This window comes from Rhinoderma darwinii, chromosome 9, assembly GCF_050947455.1.
Source record: "Rhinoderma darwinii isolate aRhiDar2 chromosome 9, aRhiDar2.hap1, whole genome shotgun sequence".
Lineage (NCBI taxonomy): Eukaryota > Metazoa > Chordata > Amphibia > Anura > Rhinodermatidae > Rhinoderma > Rhinoderma darwinii.
Window position 1 is genome coordinate 73842162 of NC_134695.1, and position 16614 is coordinate 73858775.

Below are 16614 nucleotides of genomic sequence, written 5' to 3' on the forward strand. Positions count from 1 at the left end.
TAGTTATATTCTTGTACATAGGAGCAGTATTATAGTAGTTATATTCTTGTACATAGGAGGCAGTATTATAGTAGTTATATTCTTGTATATAGGAGCAGTATTATAGTAGTTATAGTCTTGTATATAGGGGGCAGTATTATAGTAGTTATAGTCTTGTATATAGGGGCAGTATTATAGTAGTTATATTCTTGTATATAGGAGCAGTATTATAGTAGTTATATTCTTGTACATAGGAGGCAGTGTTATAGTAGTTATATTCTTGTATATAGGGGCAGTAGTATAGTAGTTATATTCTTGTATATAGGAGCAGTATTATAGTAGTTATATTCTTGTATATAGGAGCAGTATTATAGTAGTTATATTCTTGTATATAGGAGCAGTATTATAGTAGATATTCTTGTATGTAGGAGGCAGTATTATAGTAGTTATATTCTTGTATATAGGGGGCAGTAATATAGTAGCTATATTCTTGTATATAGGGGCAGTATTATAGTAGTTATATTCTTGTATATAGGAGCAGTATTATAGTAGTTATATTCTTGTATATAGGGGGCAGTATTATAGTAGTTATATTCTTGTATATAGGAGCAGTATTATAGTAGCTATATTCTTGTATATAGGGGGCAGTAATATAGTAGCTATATTCTTGTATATAGGGGCAGTATTATAGTAGTTATATTCTTGTATATAGGAGCAGTATTATAGTAGTTATAGTCTTGTATATAGGGGGCAGTATTATAGTAGTTATATTCTTGTATATAGGAGCAGTATTATAGTAGTTATATTCTTGTATATAGGGGCAATATTATAGTAGTTATATTCTTGTATATAGGGGCAGTATTATAGTAGTTATATTCTTGTATATAGGGGGCAGTATTATAGTAGTTATATTCTTGTATATAGGGGCAGTATTATAGTAGTTATATTCTTGTATATAGGGGCAGTATTATAGTAGCTATATTCTTGTATATAGGGGCAGTATTATAGTAGTTATATTGTGTATAGGGGCAGTATTATAGTAGTTATATTCTTGTATATAGGGGCAGTATTATAGTAGTTATATTCTTGTATATAGGGGCAGTATTAGAGTAGTTATATTCTTGTATATAGGGGCAGTATTAGAGTAGCTATATTCTTGTATATAGGGGCAGTATTATAGTAGTTATATTCTTGGATATAGGGGCAGTATTATAGTAGTTATATTCTTTGATATAGGGGCAGTATTATAGTAGTTATATTCTTGTATATAGGGGCAGTATTATAATAGTTATATTCCTGTATATAGGGGGCAGTATTATAGTAGTTATATTCTTGTATATAGGAGCAGTATTATAGTAGTTATATTCTTGTATATAGGAGCAGTATTATAGTAGTTATATTCTTGTATATAGGGGGCAGTATTATAGTAGTTATATTCTTGTATATAGGAGGCAGTATTATAGTAGTTATATTCTTGTATATAGGAGGCAGTATTATAGTAGTTATATTCTTGTATATAGGAGGCAGTATTATAGTAGTTATATTCTTGTATATAGGAGCAGTATTATAGTAGTTCTATTCTTGTATATAGGGGCAGTATTATAGTAGTTATATTCTTGTATATAGGGGCAGTATTATAGTAGTTATATTCTTGTATATAGGAGCAGTATTATAGTAGTTATATTCTGGTATATAGGGGGCAGTATTATAGTAGTTATATTCTTGCATATAGGAGGCAGTATTATAGTAGTTATATTCTTGTATATAGGGGGCAGTATTATAGTAGTTATATTCTTGTATATAGGAGGCAGTATTATAGTAGTTATATTCTTGTATATAGGAGCAGTATTATAGTAGTTCTATTCTTGTATATAGGGGCAGTATTATAGTAGTTATATTCTTGTATATAGGGGCAGTATTATAGTAGTTATATTCTTGTATATAGGAGCAGTATTATAGTAGTTATATTCTTGTATATAGGAGCAGTATTATAGTAGTTATATTCTTGTATATAGGAGCAGTATTATAGTAGTTATATTCTGGCATATAGGAGGCAGTATTATAGTAGTTATATTCTTGTATATAGGGAGCAGTATTATAGTAGTTATATTCTTGTATATAGGGGGCAGTATTATAGTAGTTATATTCTTGTATATAGGGGCAGTATTCTAGCAGTTATGCAGAGGTTGATTATCTGGCGGTAATTTGATGTTTTGTAAGACATTGTGGGAGTTCTAGATTATGGAGAGGGACACGTATTTACCAGACTATTTTTTTTACCTTTTTCTGCTGGATGAAATTCTCTCCTATAATGACAATTTATTGAGAGATTCTGCTCCTGAGGTCGGTTTGCTCTTCTCTTGCTTTTTCCCGCCTAACAGGCAGCAGTGGGATCTGTGATGATTTCTGCTCCGGTTTTAGCAGATTTCCTGTCCTGCTTTGTGTCTCTTTTGGGTCCAGGCATCCTATGTAAACCTGTGGGGCAGTGTTGCGGGTTCTCACTGATCAGGGCCATCCATCCTCCGGCTGTGTCCCACATTATTACTGAGAAACTCCATGGGTGCGTCTGATTCTACACCATCAATTCACAGCTAATGATGACACCTGGAAAGCGTTGGATTAGCGAGAGGAGCGCGGGTGGGATTATCATTCCTTCGCTGGATGTTACATTGTTTGCAGCGTCTCGCTTATCTTGATGGATTACTATTTGATTGTTTTAGAGATTTGTAAGATTTTTCTTAATATATCTTCTCATGATCCGACTGTACAAAAAATGAATAGGTCACCTGGAAAAACCGTCCAGTTTTCTTTAATTGCTTCCTTGCATTTGGGATATAATGAAATAAATTGTCTTCATGAACAATGTAACCGTGTTGTGTCTACAGCTCCTGTGCAGATCTGTGTGTCTCCATGGTTACAGACTACAAACAAACCCTGTGTAGTCTGATCCTGCAATCATGTGTCGCGCTCTCTGCCTTCTACTTTACTCTGGGTTTTTTTTTTAGTTTTTTTTTTTTATATACAGTACAGTTCCAGTAATCTGGCTTTGGGGTGACCAAGGTGTCTCTTTATCAAGCATGCTGGACTATTGGAATCTGGACGGCCCAGCAAGTCATGGGCAGTTCGGTGGCTCAGTGGTTAGCACTTTTGCCTTGCAGCGCTGGGGGTCTTGGTTCAAATCCACCCAAGGTCAACATCTGCATGGCGTTTGTATGTCCTCCCTGTGTTTGCGTGGGTTTCCTCCGGGTTCTCCCACACCCCAAAAACATACCAATAGGGAATTTAGATTGTGAGTCTCAATGGGGACAGTAAAAGAGGTTTCTCTGTACAGCGCTGCGTAATATGTTGGCGCTATATAAGTAATTGAAATTAATAAACTAAGTCCAGTTAATAAATATTGAATTATCTGTAAATTTGTGTTGGTCATGACATCATTACTGCGCAGGACTACAGGTGTATGTGTGGGATTGATTGATTGATTGATTGGGGTGAATTCATTCTCCTATGTAATAAGAGTGCGCCCTGAATTATCAGGTTAATGTTGTGATGATTAAACACTGGACAACGTTTGTCCCATGACACATTTTTGGGATTTCCCGATCATTGATGCCAAATAAATGGAATTTTTCTTTGCATTTTGCATTTATATTTCATATATTTTTGTACAAAATGTAAATCTGACTTGTTTCCTGCAGTGACGGTGGAGATCTTCTTCTTACTCACACCTCCGTTTACTAGAGTTGTCATTTTCCCATCTTCTTTTCCGTTGTTTGCGAGTGCAGTTACGTGTATCTGAACACGGAGCTCAGGAGCAGCACATGCCCAGAACGTACCGCTGCCAAAATGTGTGTCATATGGCTCAAGACTTGGCACCGGCATCAATGCAACCTCCGTAATCACAGTGTAAAAACAGAATTCCTAAAATACTGGCTGTTGAGAAGAACTACATGATCTGAAGCTCAGACTGTGAGAACTACAACTCCCAGCAAGTCGCTCAATACTAATATCAGTTCGGCCGTATAATATGGACAGTAACTCAGGATCAGTACAGGATAAGTAATGTATGTACACAGTGACTCCACCAGCAGAATAGTGAGTACAGCTCTGGAGTATAATACAGGATATAACTCAGGATCAGTACAGGATAAGTAATGTATGTACACAGTGACTCCACCAGCAGAATAGTGAGTGCAGCTCTGGAGCATAATACAGAATGTAACTCAGGATAAGTACAGGATAAGTAATGTAATGTATGTACACAGTGACTCCACCAGCAGAATAGTGAGTGCAGCTCTGGAGTATAATACAGGATGTAACTCAGGATAAGTACAGGATAAGTAATGTAATGTATGTACACAGTGACTCCACCAGCAGAATAGTGAGTGCAGCTCTGGAATATAATACAGGAAGTAACTCAGGATCAGTACAGGATAAGTAATGTAATGTATGTACACAGTGACTCCACCAGCAGAATAGTGAGTGCAGCTCTGGAGTATAATACAGGATGTAACTCAGGATCAGTACAGGATAAGTAATGTAATGTATGTACACAGTGACTCCACCAGCAGAATAGTGAGTGCAGCTCTGGAGTATAATACAGGATATAACTCAGGATCAGTACAGGATAAATAATGTAATGTATGTACACAGTGACTCCACCTTCAGAATAGTGAGTGCAGCTCTGGAATATAATACAGGAAGTAACTCAGGATCAGTACAGGATAAGTAATGTAATGTATGTACACAGTGACTCCACCAGCAGAATAGTGAGTGCAGCTCTGGAGTATAATACAGGATGTAACTCAGGATCAGTACAGGATAAGTAATGTAATGTATGTACACAGTGACTCCACCAGCAGAATAGTGAGTGCAGCTCTGGAGTATAATACAGGATGTAACTCAGGATCAGTACAGGATAAGTAATGTATGTACACAGTGACTCCACCAGCAGAATAGTGAGTGCAGCTCTGGAGTATAATACAGGATGTAACTGTGCACATATATGACAATACTTATCCTGTACTGATCCTGTAACTCTTCTCGTAGATGTATTCCTTATATAAACGTTATGATAAGAGGTGGTCTTCCGCTTTACAGTCACCATATTGGATTGAGGGCTGTGAAGTTTGTACCTGCTCTTGGATTTCCTCCATATTCCTGGTCTTCTGTCCTTGTTGGGAATGATGAGGGGGTGACACTAAGAATATATTGCAGGGCTGGGTCTAGGCCCTTTGCTGTATTCTGTGTGTGACTTGTGGCAGGAGGGTTTTCTAGGACACCTTGGCGGGATCCCGTGTTCTCCTCCTGGCCGGTATGAGTGGGATTTTGGCACTTGGTGCCTCATTTTTCTTATTTCTTCGTGGAATGTGTTGGCCATGATGTTCTTTTGAATGATTCTCGTATGGGTCATAAAATCTTTTTGGGCAGCTGTGAGCTCCATCAGTGAGATGAAGCCCCGGGGAGTAAGGAAATGAACAGTTGTAGAAAGGTCCAACAAGCCTGGGATAAACACGTTTTCTGTAACCCTTTCAATGAGCTGGGATCCTGGACACTACATTCTGCTCTGCAGCGCAGAGGTTTGGCTCTAGTGACGGCCAATAATTACACAGCACTGATCTCTGCACTGGATCCACCTCAAGGCGTCCATGGGCTGCAGCTCCCGGCCTTCTCCATGTACAGCGCACCGGAGGGGTCAGTCCGTGAAAACGAAAGGTGCCCGTAAAAGTTAATAGAATCGTTAATATCGATCTGTCGTCTGCAGAAAACACAAGATCCGCAATATACACAACCGATTTATACAATGTCCGGATCTCGTCCTCTAGAGACAATGTTTCTTATTGGTGCAAAAAAGTTTCTGTATTGAAGAACTTTCTGCGTGCCGGTCAGGTTGATCGCCTCCTTATAAATTTGGCGCATCTTGACATGTTCATGCGCCAAAAATGTTAATCCTCACCAGATATGAGCAGAAGTTAATTTGCGCTCTAATTTACTCCAATTTCTAGCATAAATTATAGTAAATTTGTTAGTCTGCGGGAGACCATGCCCCTCCTACTTTACCTACCCACTTTTCTCACCGCTTTTGAAAAGTAGCGAGAGAAGTGTAAAACGGCAAAAAGTGGTGAATTACGATAAAATATGTAATGCGGCATAATTTAATATTTTTTTTAACGCCACAAAGATGTTCATATATTCCCACCCCGCTTTGTGTTTCAATTCCACACTGTTTTCAAGATCTCTGCTTTCTCTCAGTGAATTGAAAGATTCAGCAGCTGGAGACTCATAATGTGGTATTCAAACAGGTCATTACAAAACTGAGCTCTGATACATTGAAACAAACCCTCAAGTGTGAGAAGTATCCGGTCAAGATGAGTTTTCAGCCTGACAATACTTCCGACATATACATCAAACATGTCTATAGGTCCCCATTTACCTAAAGGAATGTAAAAAATGGCCAGTATGTGTCGGCATATGTTTTTTTTTTTAACTGTAGTAAATAGCGTAATTACTACATAAATAAATACAGAGGTATCCCGCCCAAAAAAACGTATATGGCGTGATATCATTTTTTATATAATGGAAGTAATAGGAGAGGGAAAGCGCTGTATATCATATAGTGGCATACGTCAGAGGTATTTCCCGATGTTTATGTCCAACGTACATTACTGGCGCAGTGTGGATAGAGCCTTACGCCGTGTTCATATGTTGAGGATCCTGTCCGATTTTGGCCGCAGAGTCCGCTAGTATGCCGCCGCCAATGCATGTGAATGGATTTTAAAATCTGCAGTATGAATATTATTGCAGCAGATTCCGCACGGAAAAGGCGCGCATTAGTTCCATTGCATTACAGTGCGGCTTATCTGCGTGCGGATCCACATTCCAATCCTCACTGGCAGCAAGCAGAGATCTTGAAAATGGTGAAGAGTTAAAACAGGAAGTCCTTTTAGAAGGCTGCAGACTTCCTATTATAGAGTGATTTACGCTTCATTTCCATAAGTCCAAACCAGGTGTTTTAAGATTCTTAATTGGCATCAAAGTCGACAGATGACAACGATATGAAACGAACGATCCGAAATTCCTGAGTGCGAAGTCGACGATTCCGTAATTTATAATAAAACTTCTCTACAAAGGATTTCCCTCTATCACGATGAACCGGAATGACCCATCTCCTTTCCCGCATCTTGTAGCATTTTTGGGACCATTGAGATAAAGATTAAAGAGATTCCCGAATAAGATCCCACAGAGGAGAATCCAGTGATTTCTTCGTCTTATCTGTACCTGGGAAAGCTGGGTCGTAAATAGAATGGCCACTGTCCTCGCTCTCTTCTGTGGATAGATCTGTACATTACAATGCAGAACCTATCATGGCGGTCACATCGCTGTCACCCAGCTTTCCTGCAGACTGATCAAACGAAGAAACCAGAGAAAAGGTCGACTCCAGGACTGATCGCTGGGAATGAATTAGGCATCGGAAGACCTCCAGGCCCCTGTTGGGTTTTTCCAGCATGAGGGACCACACAGACTGAGTCGCATAGTAAGGTTCCCAGCACCACAGAGTATTTCATGAGGAGTGTGCTTATCTTTTAAGAGGTTATAAACTGAGCATAACAAAGTGGAATGAGAAGGGTCTCCCAGCAGCACAGAGTCTTTCAGGAGGGGAGTGTGATAATCTTGTGGGAGGTCACAGGCTGATAGTGGAAGATACAAGGTCACAGCAGCACAGAGTATTTTCTGGCATGAACCTTATCCACTACATAATATATTCTGTTCTCGGAGCTGAGGTCTCCTGTGGATGGACATGGTCCCCGTGTTATAAAGCTTTGCCCTCTGTCGCTGTGTAACTGTCGGGGCTGCGGGGGGCTTATTTCTAGTAAATGCTCCGGCCAGTGTAATATTCATCTGCAGACATTGCCCTCGGTGGTATCCGGCACCGTGTGTATCCCAGCGCTGCGGTCAGGGGGCTCCACTATTCCTGCTGGTGTATGTAGCGGTTGTGTACTGGCGGGAGCGGCGCAGAGACGTTGCGGCTGCTCTCCGATAGATGTGCCCGCTGCCGGACTTTGCCTGTCGCATGGCGCCGTGTATCCTGCGTCTGGTCATCCGTCTCACTGATCTTTCTCTTTTCTCCGCAGTTTTGTCAGCCGGGGGGATGGCAACTTTCTCGAGAGCGGAAACAGCCCACGTTCTTCGTTGTAGTGTTAACGGATATCGACTCGGACCGCCATTACTGCGCTTGTCTGACGTTTCACGAAGCGGAAATCAACCTGCAGGTGAGATGATGTATGACTATTTAACCAATGTATTGATTACTTAAAGGAGTCGTCCAGATTAATTGTAAAAGGAAAAATTCTGCATCGTTCGGGAATACAAAGCCCATCAACCAATCAGGTGTCTCTGAAAAATGTGCCCTGGAATCTAATTGGTTGTTATTGACTTTTTTTTTATTTCAATGCCTCATGATTTTCAAGGCCACTGCTTGCTGTCTGTAAAATGAGACATCCTTTTTTTACATCCAAAGACCGAAAACTGATCTTGTCTCTGTTCTGCTCACACAACTGAGGTTGAGTTACAATGTATCAGTGCTGGTAAGAGCGATCAGCCCAGAGTCTAGAACCGCAGAGAGATTTGTGGTTCTTCTTTGTTTAGGGGATTGTCTACACTGATACATTGTAACAAACCCTCAGCAGTGAAGCTATTATGGCTATATGACGAGCACCGGATATTGGGTTACAAGCGGTTATAGCCGCCATTCCTGTGCCCATAATGTTGTCCGTCCTTCCGCTTTGATGACAGATCACTGGTATATATCCGTCTTCCTGCAGTCGCCGCTGACTCGCCTCCTGCAGCTTTCAATTACCCAATGTTGGACTTTCAGATCCCCCCACAACCCCAATGCTTCCCCGTTACACCCCGATCCTGAGTCATCGCCCGTCCTGACACCGGAGATTATTTTTACACTTGTTTAAAAATAATTCTGGATTAGGAGGCTGTTTTTCTTGCGGTGTCTTCTCCCCCGCGTGAGTTGAGTTCATGGATCGTTCCTCCGAGGAATCATTTGGAAATCTTCTCAGAATTCTTGGGCGCGCGTCCATGGAGATAACGCCTCGCCGTGGATCCCGCGTTCTAGGACGTCCTATCAGTCATGTTTTGGGCTCTGATTCCTTGTTACAAATGTCTCCGGCTAATCCTGTAATAAGCGCTTGTGTACACAGTGAAACGAATCCTCCCCCGCACCGATATTCACTGATATGAAGGATTTGGCGCAGGGCGCTGGGGTCACCGCACCAGAAATCCATTCACTATCCAATCCTAAATTAAATCATAGCCCCACGTCTCCATATCACTGCACAGATGACACCCAGATACAATCTGCCGATAAGGGGGAGTCACTTTAGAGCTAGGGGGTCCCCATGAATAGTCAGTGGTGTCAACGTCCGTCATTTGATGACTAGTCTCTCATCACCCCTTTTAGCCGGAGCAGTGGATCGCCGGCATCATGCGTTTTATGGATTCCCGTTGATTTCCGTAGATCTGAGGTGCCGCTATCTCACACTCCCCCAGAGGTAACAGCTGGAGGGGATTCTCTGACTAGTTGCTGTGTGACCCGTTAGATGAAGAGGTTTGTCCAAAGGTGCGCTACCCCTTTAAATATCTGAGCTGTGACTGTGAGATAAAATGTTGTCCCCCCGAGTGGATCTACGAGCGAGGCTACGAGAGTTGGGGGGGTCACGTATATTTCGATCCCTGTATGTTCTCTGCAGAATCGCTTCAACACCTGGGAATGTTTTTGGCAACTGTGAGCGGAAGATTGAGCGCGCGGCGGTTGGTTTGGCGCACGTTGTGTTATGTTGGGGAATACTTTGCATTGCCGTGATGAAATCCTACTGCAGGCCGCTGCACACGGTCACATCACTCATCACCCCGACTTTCGGTCAACTTCTGGGTGACGGAAACACTGGCGTTCTGGTTCCAGTAGAAGTCCTGCGAGCTCGGCCGTGGCGCATTAATAAGCGCTGATTCCTATTAGAGGGAGCTCAACGGCTGAAGATTGCACAAATCAAATTGCGCCAAATTTGGATCAACTCGCGCTGTCTATCAATATGTGCAGTTTGAGTGCCGCGCTCCCTTTACCGCCAGTCTGGGGCATCCCGCGTGCGCCTCTTCTGTTTCTGGAGTTGATCTCATATTTTGGCCCCCGGGTCCCAACAGACTCCAGATCCCCAAGTTTACATAATCCCACAGCTGTGTCTGATTCCCGGGCGCTCGTGCAGCGTGATTAATCTCGCCATAACCCACATTCGTTAAATCTTCTGTATTTAATCTCGTTTGAAGTCTGAAATATTTTTCTTGCACACAATTACCAGCAGAATGTGGAGATACGGCCCAGATGATGCGATCAGATCTACCCGCCGGCGCCGCTCGCGATGCTCCTCATATCAGCGGACCCTGTTGTGATGGAGATTTCCTCTGTTCAGATTTTTCCTCTTTTTAAGAATCCATAGATAAAATATATTTAATGTTCGGTAAGTTTGTCTTTAGTCTTCGTATGTCTTATACTCCATTCACATGCAAAGCTGCATTTAAAATTCTTCTGGTTTCCTTTGTGTCTCTAGGACCTCAGAACTGCTGATCCAGTGCCTGCTGTGGTGCATTATGGGAGGTATAATGTTTACACTGGTCGTCACACACAATGGCATCAAGTAGCAGCCAACAGAATTGTGAATGCAGCTCTGGATGTGGCTGGAGTATAAGACCTGATGTAATCATTGAATGGTAAATGTGCCAAGATGTGCAGTTATATGGGAGCTGGATATGTATCATGAGTCTAGGAAAGCAGGGGTGACCAACCCCTGTAGGAGATGTAGTGAAGACCGTATTTGCAGTCACCCAGCTTTCCCAGATTTAGATATAGCAAAAAAAAAAAAAAAAAAAAAATTTTAATTCTGAAAAGAATCCCAACCATTGACATTTATGGCGTGAATAAATAAGTAAATCAGTAAATGGAGGATAAGGAGGCGCCGTCTGCGCTCTTCATTAAATTCACAGGTGTTTTCTGTTCCCGTAACTGATAGACTTTAATGGCGTCCGCACCTGACGTCCCGATACTCGCATGATCGCGTCCGTCTGCTCCCCTTATTCTGGCGGCACGGTAATGCAGATGTTTCCGGCTTGTCCCCCGTTGAGGTCACGTAGCTCTGATGGACGATATGTCAGCCGCCATTTTTAAGCAATAAGACGAAGAATTTCGCCAAATGTTAAACTTGGCCTGAGACGGTCGTAGATCTTGGTCCGTTTATACATACAATACCCCAGTGTTTCTCTTACAGCATTCCTGTACGAGATTCAGCCCAATCATCCTTATGTCATCGCATGGAACGAGCGGAGCTGTCTCTGAAAAAGTAAACAACATTTCCGGAGCGCGACCTTCTGTTTATTGGGCTCTTACCGCTAATCAATCCTGAAGATGCTCCTCTGTGATTGACGTTCTTGGGATGGACAACATATTGTGGACCCGGGAGCCAATGTAACAGGCCGGGAACTGAGAATGACCCTAAAATGTAGGCGCCAGAGGCAGATTTCTGGGCTCACGGACAGCCGGGCCCCTGGGAATTGTCCAGTTTTAGGTATTACTTGGTATTTACCATTTCCTTCTACGCATATACCTAGTTCAAAATAATCTCTCCAACGTATTCTTGGCATAGAACTTGGGTTATTTACCCTTTTATGCAAATTAGCTATTTCCCAGAATGCAAAGCATGTTTCCACAATGCATCGAAATGCAGGTGCGTTCCTCATTGGGGAGATATTTTCAGCGCCTTTTCTCTGAGCTCTCATTTGCTTAGGACATGCCCCAGGTCTAACGTCCCTCGTCCAGCAGCCGCATTTATTCACAATGCTATTTTGGGGTTTTGCGTAATATCGGGGTAACTGGTCACGGATTTCTGTTTTACTTTTCATTGGGATTCATTTATTTGCAGTAATGAGATTTTGGGATATTTTATGTGGATTTATTATGGAAGATTGTCCATTCTCTGCCCACATTTATTTATACAAAAATCTGATTATTAAGCCCTCCGCTCCCCTCAGTGAGGGGTCTCTGTGACCTCGAGCTGAAGACCTGAGTAACCTGAAACAGACTGGTTACTAGGGACTTAGTGCCCGACAACCTCCACATATGAAACATTGTAGCTGTAAGATGGTGTAACCCTAGCAACCAGTCAAGAGCAGCCTGTCAGCAGTCGCCCCCTGTCTTGCGAGCAGTCGCCCCCTGTCTTGCGAGCAGTCGCCCCCTGTCTTGCGAGCAGTCGCCCCCTGTCTTGCGAGCAGTCGCCCCCTGTCTTGCCAGCAGTCGCCCCCTGTCTTGCGAGCAGTCGCCCCCTGTCTTGCCAGCAGTCGCCCCCTGTCTTGCGAGCAGTCGCCCCCTGTCTTGCGAGCAGTCGCCCCCTGTCTTGCGAGCAGTCGCCCCCTGTCTTGCCAGCAGTCGCCCCCTGTCTTGCCAGCAGTCGCCCCCTGTCTTGCCAGCAGTCGCCCCCTGTCTTGCCAGCAGTCGCCCCCTGTCTTGCCAGCAGTCGCCCCCTGTCTTGCCAGCAGTCGCCCCCTGTAGTTTCCCATCTCCGCCTGTAGTATTAATCACATCTAGGTTGAGAATCTGTACTTGGGGTTTCGGCAACACCCGATATTTGAAGTAGCGCCCACAGAGATGGTTGGAGCAAAGTTGTGTCATAGTCGCCCGTCAGTCGACCCCCATGGAAAATGTCACATCACTGTTACCATCCAGTTTTGTCATTTAGACTTCCCACATGTCCTGTTGCCCCTCCTGCCCGTCCTGTCCTTTAGGCTCCGTTCACATCACGTCTGAGCCTTCCGTTAGTTGTATTGCCTGTTGTGTACCTCTGATGTATCCCACTATATAGGCATACGAGGGCACACCTCGCCCATGGACTCCCATGTTCTAAAAACAAAACGTATACAGCACGGTATAGGTTTATTTTGCTGGATTCCTCTACATAGGGAAGCATAGTAGTCTTCACTTTACTAGACCGATGTATAGCGGCCCAACGGAGGCCAAAAGGACACACTTTTCGCCTCTGTTGGGTGAATGGAGCCCATGGATGTATTTGGTGTATATGCTGGGAGCAGGTATACGCCAGAGGGCTGAAGAGCAGCCGTTGTTGCTATGTGATTGCGTTCTCATGCAGATTACATGACAACCGTTGCGTTCTTGACAGCAACTCTTGGCGTCCTCTTCCTGAGGAGTTGCGAGGTGACGGCTGATATGTTGTATTGCGGTTTTTCTTTTCTGCTTTGGTATCTGTTTCTGGTTATTTTAATGACGTGTTTTGGCCACGTGTTGGTTTGGTTCTTCGAGCATCGCTGAGAGACGAGTCAGGATCTTCGGGATTCCTCCGATCACATCACCTTCTGTGCTCTCCATAATCCTGCACTTCGTGACTTATGATCGAGCTGCAGCGCTCGCCCCGTCCAGCCGGGGTACGGGACCCTCATGAACCCTCACACTCTTCAGAAGCTTCCGCCACCTGGTGGAGACTGAGCAGGGACACGTTCTTGGATGGCGGGTGGAGGAGATGAACTTGTGCAATGACCCCCAAATGAATTAAATATTGTAGATACGCTCGGCTTGTGTCTTGTTTTCTTTATCGAAGCTTCAGCCGTTTCAATAGTCATGTCACGGTTGGGCTGCAGATTCTGTGAATTATTCCGAGATTCGATGGCCAAAATAACCGTGTAATATTGCAGCTAAAAACAGCCGGCGTCATATCCCAATCTACTGTGCCCTAATACAGCCAGGCGAGAGCCGGCCCCTCACCCATTACATGACCCCCAGAATTAAAAATCTCAGACTGAATTGACGTGTTACATTAAAAAAATACTGCACCTCCTTTCCATAAGTGTAATGTTGGCTAATCCGAAGTGCTTTACATGACACATTTACACTTATTCAAAGCAATTCCTGTTTCTAACTTGTACGAGGGATGGAGAAATACCAGTGTGAACTTGAGCCTCCCCCTTTTTTTTTTTTTTACATCTTCCTCCCTTGTTCCGTCTCTTCCACTCTCCTTCTTTCCCTTCCTCTCTTCTTGCCTCCCGTCCTCTCTTCTTGCCTCCCGTCCTCTCTTCTTGCCTCCCGTCCTCTCTTCTTGCCTCCCGTCCTCTCTTCTTGCCTCCCGTCCTCTCTTCTTGCCTCCCGTCCTCTCTTCTTGCCTCCCGTCCTCTCTTCTTGCCTCCCGTCCTCTCTTCTTGCCTCCCGTCCTCTCTTCTTGCCTCCCGTCCTCTCTTCTTGCCTCCCGTCCTCTCTCTTTTTACTTCTCTTCCACCCTTGATCCATCCTTTTCTCTCTTCTTACTTCCCTTTTTCCCATTGCTTTCCTTACCTTCTTCCCTTGTTCTGTCCCTCTTCCGTCTTCTCTTCCTTTCTTGTTCTGTCCCTTCCTTTCTTCTTTCTTCCCTTCCTCCCTTGTTCCATCCCTTTCTTTCCTTGCTTACCTTCCTCTTTTTTATGTCCCCCATGCTTCCTTGATGTCACTGTGTGTGACCCGACCAATAGGTTTGCATGAATACATCTACTATATTGTCCTAGAAAGCATCTGTTTGGTTACTAACTGCACATGAGACCCAAACTTGTATACCATCGGGGCGCTTATTGTATCTTATACTGGGGTCGATATCTGAGGCTTTACACTGACTCTTCTTCCACGGTGGGGCCCGGGATTATGCCTGACAACACGGCTCCTTCCACGGTGGGGCCCCGGGCTCCTTCCACGGTGGGGCCCCGGGCTCCTTCCACGGTGGGGCCCCGGGCTCCTTCCACGGTGGGGCCCCGGGCTCCTTCCACGGTGGGGCCCCGGGCTCCTTCCACGGTGGGGCCCCGGGCTCCTTCCACGGTGGGGCCCCGGGCTCCTTCCACGGTGGGGCCCCGGGCTCCTTCCACGGTGGGGCCCCGGGCTCCTTCCACGGTGGGGCCCCGGGCTCCTTCATTCCATTGCAGTGTAAGGTGCTGGCAGAGGCCACTGCTGCAGGATGATCAGGGGATTGTTTGACATTTCAGCTCATCCGTCATGGTGTTTGGACGCCTGTGTTTCTCCAGATCAGTTCATGTCGGGATCCGGGTGATTGTTTGCAGTTTATTGTGTTTATGAGGAAAGTGAGAGTTCAGTAGCTGTAAAGCAGGTGTGTGCCCCCCGGGCGGCAGTATCTCCGCAGAGGTCACCAGACACATCTCATACATTGCCCTAGTAGCTTTATGTTACTGGGTGAAACGCTCCTAAGCAAAGCATGGGCTTTATACAGCTGCCCCCAGCTTTATACAGACCCCGAACGGCATCACTTTTTATACCCAGAAACTGATGAACAGAATATTAAATCTGTTCCTGCTCCATTAGTCTTCACGGTGCTTCACTTGTTACAGTAGCAGTTTGTCACCCAGAGCTGCTGCTCCTACTGTAACAGGACAGGAAAATCCAACCATAGTCGGCCATGTTTTAGTTATGGAGTGTAATTTACTTGTCACAGAGTCACTCCCCTCCATGCAGGAATATACAGACCTGTTACTGCCCATCTCCTATTTTCCTGTGATGTTTGCAGTTTAGCTGTATTATCACATCCTTCTGGGAAAGACTCTACCACACGGAGATAGGAAAATCCACATGACAGCCCACATGCAACCTGATAGTTATAAATGCAAACTTCTCTTAAAAGAACACCGCAGAAAAACCACAGTGTATCCGTATCGTCTGGAGCGAATGGAAGACTCGGCCTGGGAGAAATAGATCTAACGCTATAGTAAGGTGTTGAGATTTCTTTAATGGTGCACACAATGGGGCCACAGCTCTGGAGGCACTGAACGAATGACCGCTGCTTTCCTGACTCTACCCGTCTGTGTCGAACGTGGAGTGATAGGAATAAACAGCCGTCCATTTGTATCTCTGGCTCTGGCAAGGTCTAATCCATAGGGATGAATAAAGAATGAAAACATTGTGTGATCCAGAACAGACACGAGAGATGAAACATCTGTGATAAACAGGACGGCCGAGAAGGAGCGCGGGCTCAGCGAGGACGGTCCGATACAAAACTCAGCCAGCCTGGAGAAGGCGACTGAATGCCACGTGCACCCCCTCCCTCTGATCCCTCTTCACTACTGATTTGTCCATATAAGTGTCAGTCTTTTGTCTCATTAAAGTTTTTGCATTCTATCCCTGAATCAGGTGGCTCGTGATGAGCAGAGCGAAGTCCGCAGAGTCAGTCGTGACGTATCGCTGTAATATTCACATTGTCAGGCTCCCGCGGCGGCTTAAAGCTTTCATTAAAGGAGTCACACTTTTGGTTCTAAAATTGTGCCCCATTCGCTGCAATTGGCTGGGTTACAGGACCCCACAATGATCGTCGGGCATACAGGGGGGTCCTCCATGTCTCTCTTATGTGCTGAATCTTGTTGCATTGCTGCTCTTGGGTGCCAGTTTAATAATAACCTCATACATTAATTTTGGGGTGGCCGTGTAGAAGAAATAAGAAAAAATGAAGTGGTTGCATCTTCTAAGAAGCTGGAGGGGGGCCGGCAAGCTGCAGCGTCTCTTCCTCTATGCCTCTTACTATTAGGGTGGAGCTGGGGGGCACCTTACCA

The 16614-nt window shown here is 44.4% G+C and overlaps 1 protein-coding gene across 4 annotated transcripts in view; it reads left to right on the forward strand.

Annotated features, from left to right (window-relative positions):
* The window catches only part of SBF2 (SET binding factor 2), a 210325-nt gene that overhangs the window by 80314 nt on the left and 113397 nt on the right, over positions 1 to 16614 (forward strand). For all 4 annotated transcript variants that reach the window (XM_075838160.1, XM_075838161.1, XM_075838162.1 and 1 more), the window contains exon 3: positions 8109 to 8246. In XM_075838160.1, coding sequence (XP_075694275.1) covers positions 8109 to 8246 — 138 coding nt within the window. The remainder of the gene's footprint in view (positions 1 to 8108; positions 8247 to 16614) is intronic.